The following is a 5,182-nucleotide window of genomic DNA, read 5'->3' on the forward strand; positions in this document are numbered from 1 at the left end:
CATATTTCAACACTCCAAACAGCACAAACACAATTTCCAGACATTCAGCTCAAGCACAGCCCAAGGTTTACATGGGAGGGACGATTTAAGAATATTTAGCAAAGACGCAGCCGAGATGCGCAAACAACTATCCGCCTGTTCACACTCGCAATCTCCTGCCGTGATTTCAGCATTATCCAGTTCCACTCAGATCATCAATCTGTATATCAAGTAGCCTAATAACACTCTGGAGCGTCGTGTCACGCTAAACGCAAGCAGCCACGGGGACCGTGTGATGTGCGGCTAGGTTCAGACATTGTGACAGGAACAGAAGTGCCAGTGCCCGCCAGGAGTCGGGGGGAAAGCTCGTGTGCAGCTACCGTCTCCACAGCGCACACAGATTCACCCGAGAGACACATTCTCAAAACTCGGTGTGGTGACACTGCGCCAAGCAGATGCACCACTCCTCGCGAACCCCACGGCGCAAAACTGAGTTAACATACCTGGTTTTTATGCCGAGTCCCATCTTCGAGTTCAGAAGAGCTGTTCATGATTCCCCATTGGTCATTTACCATACTACGGAGAATCTGCGCATCCGATGAGCCTGTGTGTTCCAGGCGACAGAGAATAAGCCCGCTCTTTCGAAGTCTTTACCTGTGATTTAGCCTACTCCATGGGGGGGGAATGGGCTCTTTAACGTCAAAAATGAAGGGAGGCACAACTACTTCTGTGGGCTCAGCAACCGCAAACACCGCACAAATTACGCACCAAAATCCCCCCCCCCCTCCTCGAGAGTCTCCCGATTATCTTGCCGTTATTCCAATTAAAAAGAATGAAGAGGAGTGTTGGCCGGGTCCAGGGTTTGTAACTTGACTAACAAACGCCTCACAATTATGTTGGATTTAACAAAAACAAAAAATGAACCCAAAAAATGATCCAGAAAGCAAGTCGCAGTACTTTAACTCCATAAAAAGGAACCGACAAAATCTTCCTTGGACTGAGAAGTGCAGTCTGACCTTTCTGTCCACCCACTCCCGGTTCCTGGACACTTGGACACCCAGGTTAGTCCGGACTGTGACCAGTTATGACTGAACAGAAGTCTCCAAATACCGAGCCCGGGGGGGGGGGGGGGGGGGGACAGGGACGGATAGAGCGTCCTTTCTTTGCGCCAGGCTGATCTGGCTGGTATTTCACAGAGATGCCTTTGACAAGCCGGGTACGAGGGAGATTAGCGTGCTCCGCTTGTGTCCCGCGCGGGGCGCTCCGTGCCTCCGACTGTCAATCAGCGCGTCCCTTCGGTACGCACGCCGTGCTCCAAGGCAGCGTTATTTCCCTGTGCCGCCCTGCCCTCGACTGCTGTGCCGCCACCTCCCCGCCTGCTACTTCACTTCCACCGCACCGCGGTCCCTCCTTTTCCACTGCAAACCCAAACAGCCGCAGATTGTGGCACCTTTATGCGTGATGTCAACACTGTCTATGGGATTCATGGAACATAATCCCGGAAAGCAGAGTGCTGATGGAATCCTCTCGCAGGAACACGAACGTGTGCAAATCTACTAAAGGTTGCAACACATTTTGAAGATCGTCTATTGTGTACATTATTATAACCGGAGACCTGGTTAGGTTTAGTGGTTATCTCAAAGTCTTAATGACCGGCTGTGACATCATCCAGCACTGCTAATTTGAGTGACAGCCTTTGGAAGTAGAGCTGCTTGTTTGGGAGTTTAAAGCAGAGGGACATCACTAGAGTAGAATAATGAACTTATTTATTATGAATCCACATTTTATAATGTATTGCATAGAAATCCAATTTAAAACCAGCCGAGTGCAAACATATAGCTGCATCTAAACCTCAGCACAGTATAGCACATGACTGAAAATAATGAGGAATAATATTGGAAGAAAATGCACCAGGCTGTGTTCAGTTTTTTAGAGGTCCGTGTCTCAGAAGTAGGGTTATTATAAAGGGTTATTATGTGGCACTTGAATAACTCAACTGGGTTTACATAAGAGCTCCAATGTTTGAACTCCAGGTAGTAAATGAAGTTCCTACAGAAATCAATTGACAGTTTTCTGTTCCTGCTGACAGGCAGCACAGCAGAACACAAAGACGCCCCCCTCTCGCTTACACATAGTCATTACCGTCAATAATGCGGTCCACAACAGTGGCCATGTTTTTGCTCAGTTAGGGTGGTTTGATAGACAGATGATTAGAGGTCTAATCCCTGGTGCAGGGACCAAGGCAAGTGTCAGATTACTCATCCCTGTGATGGACCTGCACCCACGAGGGGGAGGGGTAAAGGGGGGGTGGGTGGGGGTAATGCAAAATATACCTCAGAATGTGCGTTATCAGCAGGTCTGACATCCACCAGTGGATTGAGGGTACATTGTCACGGTGGATGGATGACACCCCATCTAGGAATAGAAATGTTTAAGTTAAATGTTAGGACATAAAAGTATAAAAGTTTTCACATTCTCTGATTTAGTATCTTTCTTTTTCAAAGGAAGATTCCATACATAACTGGGCTTTGATTCACAGCCAGCACACTTTTTTCAAGGTTTAACACATTATCATGAACTCAGCAATTTGTTTCATCAAGAATGTGAGCGTGGCAACATAAGTGGCAACATAAGTGAACAACCCTGTTGACTGTCAACTTAATCTTTAACGTTTGTAACAGTTTGTAACAGCGTGATATCACATGTTTCCAACTGAGTCCCGCCCTCATTATGCTAGTGAGAGTGGCACAAAACAGAAATACAGAAGATTGATAAATTCATTTTATCATAAATATTTATTTTTGTGTACATGTTATATGTGCATAATGCATATATATTCATTTTCCACATTTCTTTTACACGTATTAACTGTTTTGCCTCGCTATTCTGTGTGAATATGCTCATCGACTGCTCTTTAAAACATCAAGATCACATTCAGGAAAAAGTAAATTGTAGAGTCTTGACATGTTTGCATATATCACCAAATAGTGACTCTATTTGCATGGATTGTATTTGTTGTGAATCAGAGTAAGGTGACATGTCATCGATCATTATGTAGAAACAGACACTTTGACTTATGCCGGAACAAAAGGCAGTTAACACAAAATGTCTTAACACCCTGAGGCCTTGGTTCATATTTAATGAAAAAAGAGAAATGTGCAAACATTGCACATTTGCTGACAAACTGCAGGGGTATTGAACTTAGTCGATTTCCTTCCGGGCTTTTGGCAAATATTGTAATAACACAGCGATTTACTTCACAAAGAAAAGCCATGACTGTAATATCAAAGGAGAAGGACTAAAGGAGGACTGCCAAATACACACCAGCTGGTGATCATGTCTTTGTATGATAAAGTGTGTGCTTGCAGAGGTGTGTGTGTGTGTGTGTGTGTGTGTGTGTGTATGTGTCTGCTCAGTTCTGGCTCCATGTTTGAATGTCACTGAAACCTGATCAGCCAAAGAGAAAAGGAGAAAAGAGAAGTCTCCCAGGAAGAGCTGTTTATCTGTACAATTAGCCGGGACAATACAGCCTTTTATTGGCTTTGCTGTTTGATGTGTCCAATATCCAAACATGTGTGTGTCTGTGTATGTGTGTGAGTGTGTGTATGTGTGTGTATTTTTGCTAAAGCCCTGCTCTTGGTTCAATGTTGCTGTCTGAGATTTTCTTCCCCTTGGCTGTGTTTTTTTGAATTTTTCACGCATGGAGTGGCAGCAGTCACAAATTCACAGAACTGTGAAGAAGCAACAGAGTGAACTGCCCTTCCCAAAATGCCAAGCCTATAATTTGCAAAACGACAGAACTGCAAAAAGAAAAAAAAATTAAGAAGGAAACAGAAAAAACAAGAAAAAGAAAACCGAAGTATGGAGAAGGATAGGTGTAAGAACAGCACAGAATGCCACCAGTTGGTTATGCTAATACAAAGTCAGAGAGGTTCACTAAAGAAGTATAGGAAATGAACAGCTGTTTGAATCTAGTCAGAGCTTACAGTATATGCACATAGAGATACACACATTGCACAAGTAAATATACGTGCACAAACTGACATCTGCACACACAAAGTGCACCAAAAAACACACACTGGAATAACTGTAAACCTAATCAAAGTGTCAGTCCCTATACTCTCATCAAAATAATTCAGTAAAAAAATCAATGGGGGACACAAACAGAGGCTGTGCAGACTGAGGGAGAAGTCGCTGGTGTTATTAATGTCTAATGATGGGTCTTTCTGAAGAATCTCCAGAGGCGGGGCAAAGCGCTCGCACCTCTGAAGTCAAATGCAGCGTTGCACGTCTCCCTGGCTGCTCTGTTAATTCCCTAACTTAGCCCGAGGTCAGCCTATAGGTGCGGGATATGATTGAGGTTACTGATCAGATTCTTTGCAGGGGCTCCTAGCTTGGCCCTCTCCCTCTATTTCGGTTAACCCTGTGTGGGCAAAGCTGTTTCATCAACCACTGCACACATACTTGCACTTGCAAACTCGCATTCCTGAGCGGCGAGGGGTCCAGTGAGTACACCGAGAGTCTGGTGGCACACCCACAGAGGTGACATTTACTAATGAGGGTAATTAGACGTAAATCTGGGAGATTGAATTCCATAAGTGGTGGTGGTGGTGCTGATGATGATCACAAAAATGATTGTAATGATTATGAGCTTGAAAATATGGTGGGTGTTTCAAACACTTTACGACTTTTTTACTGTCTTCATTACCATCTCCAAGCTACCAAGTACGATTATGTTCTCCATCTGTGATAACTAACAGCCTTTATAGGATGGATCATATTCTGAGCTCTGCTGTAGTCGTCTCCCTCTCGGGCCCCCACCCTCTCTCCGGTGAGTCAGATGTTCCCTTTTGCAACTTCGATCCATGTTTTTCTGATCAGGCAGCTCCATGTTTTGTTCGTGTCTGTCTCGTTAGAGTTCCGTTTGTCTCTTGGCTCACCGTCAGGATGTCTCCGTGAGCCGCCGAGCTGTGTTTGCTGAATGGTTTGTAATTATCCGCGGGCCTCCCTCGGGCAATGCTCCATGGGCTCCTCTGCAAGTATATAGTGCTCCACCCACCAATGAAGCCTTTCTTTTGGAGCTATGAGAGCAGCGGCGGGACAAGCAACACGCGCATCATAAAAAGGTGCACGCATGTATAAGGGGCTTATAAAAACATGGGAGCAGAAGAAATCCGCCTTCTCTGTGCTCGGTTTACCTGCA

At 45.0% G+C, this 5,182-nt stretch overlaps 1 protein-coding gene across 2 annotated transcripts in view; it reads right to left on the reverse strand.

The window, feature by feature from the left end:
• fibcd1b (fibrinogen C domain containing 1b) overlaps nt 1–554 on the reverse strand; it is an 82,749-nt gene extending 82,195 nt beyond the window's left edge. For both annotated transcript variants that reach the window (XM_076085806.1, XM_076085798.1), the window contains exon 1: nt 483–554. In XM_076085806.1, the coding sequence (XP_075941921.1) occupies nt 483–554 (72 nt within the window). The remainder of the gene's footprint in view (nt 1–482) is intronic.
• Between the last annotated feature and the right edge of the window lie 4,628 nt (nt 555–5,182).

Source organism: Anarhichas minor, unplaced genomic scaffold, assembly GCF_050575085.1.
Source record: "Anarhichas minor isolate MPS153535 unplaced genomic scaffold, ASM5057508v1 ptg000002l, whole genome shotgun sequence".
Lineage (NCBI taxonomy): Eukaryota > Metazoa > Chordata > Actinopteri > Perciformes > Anarhichadidae > Anarhichas > Anarhichas minor.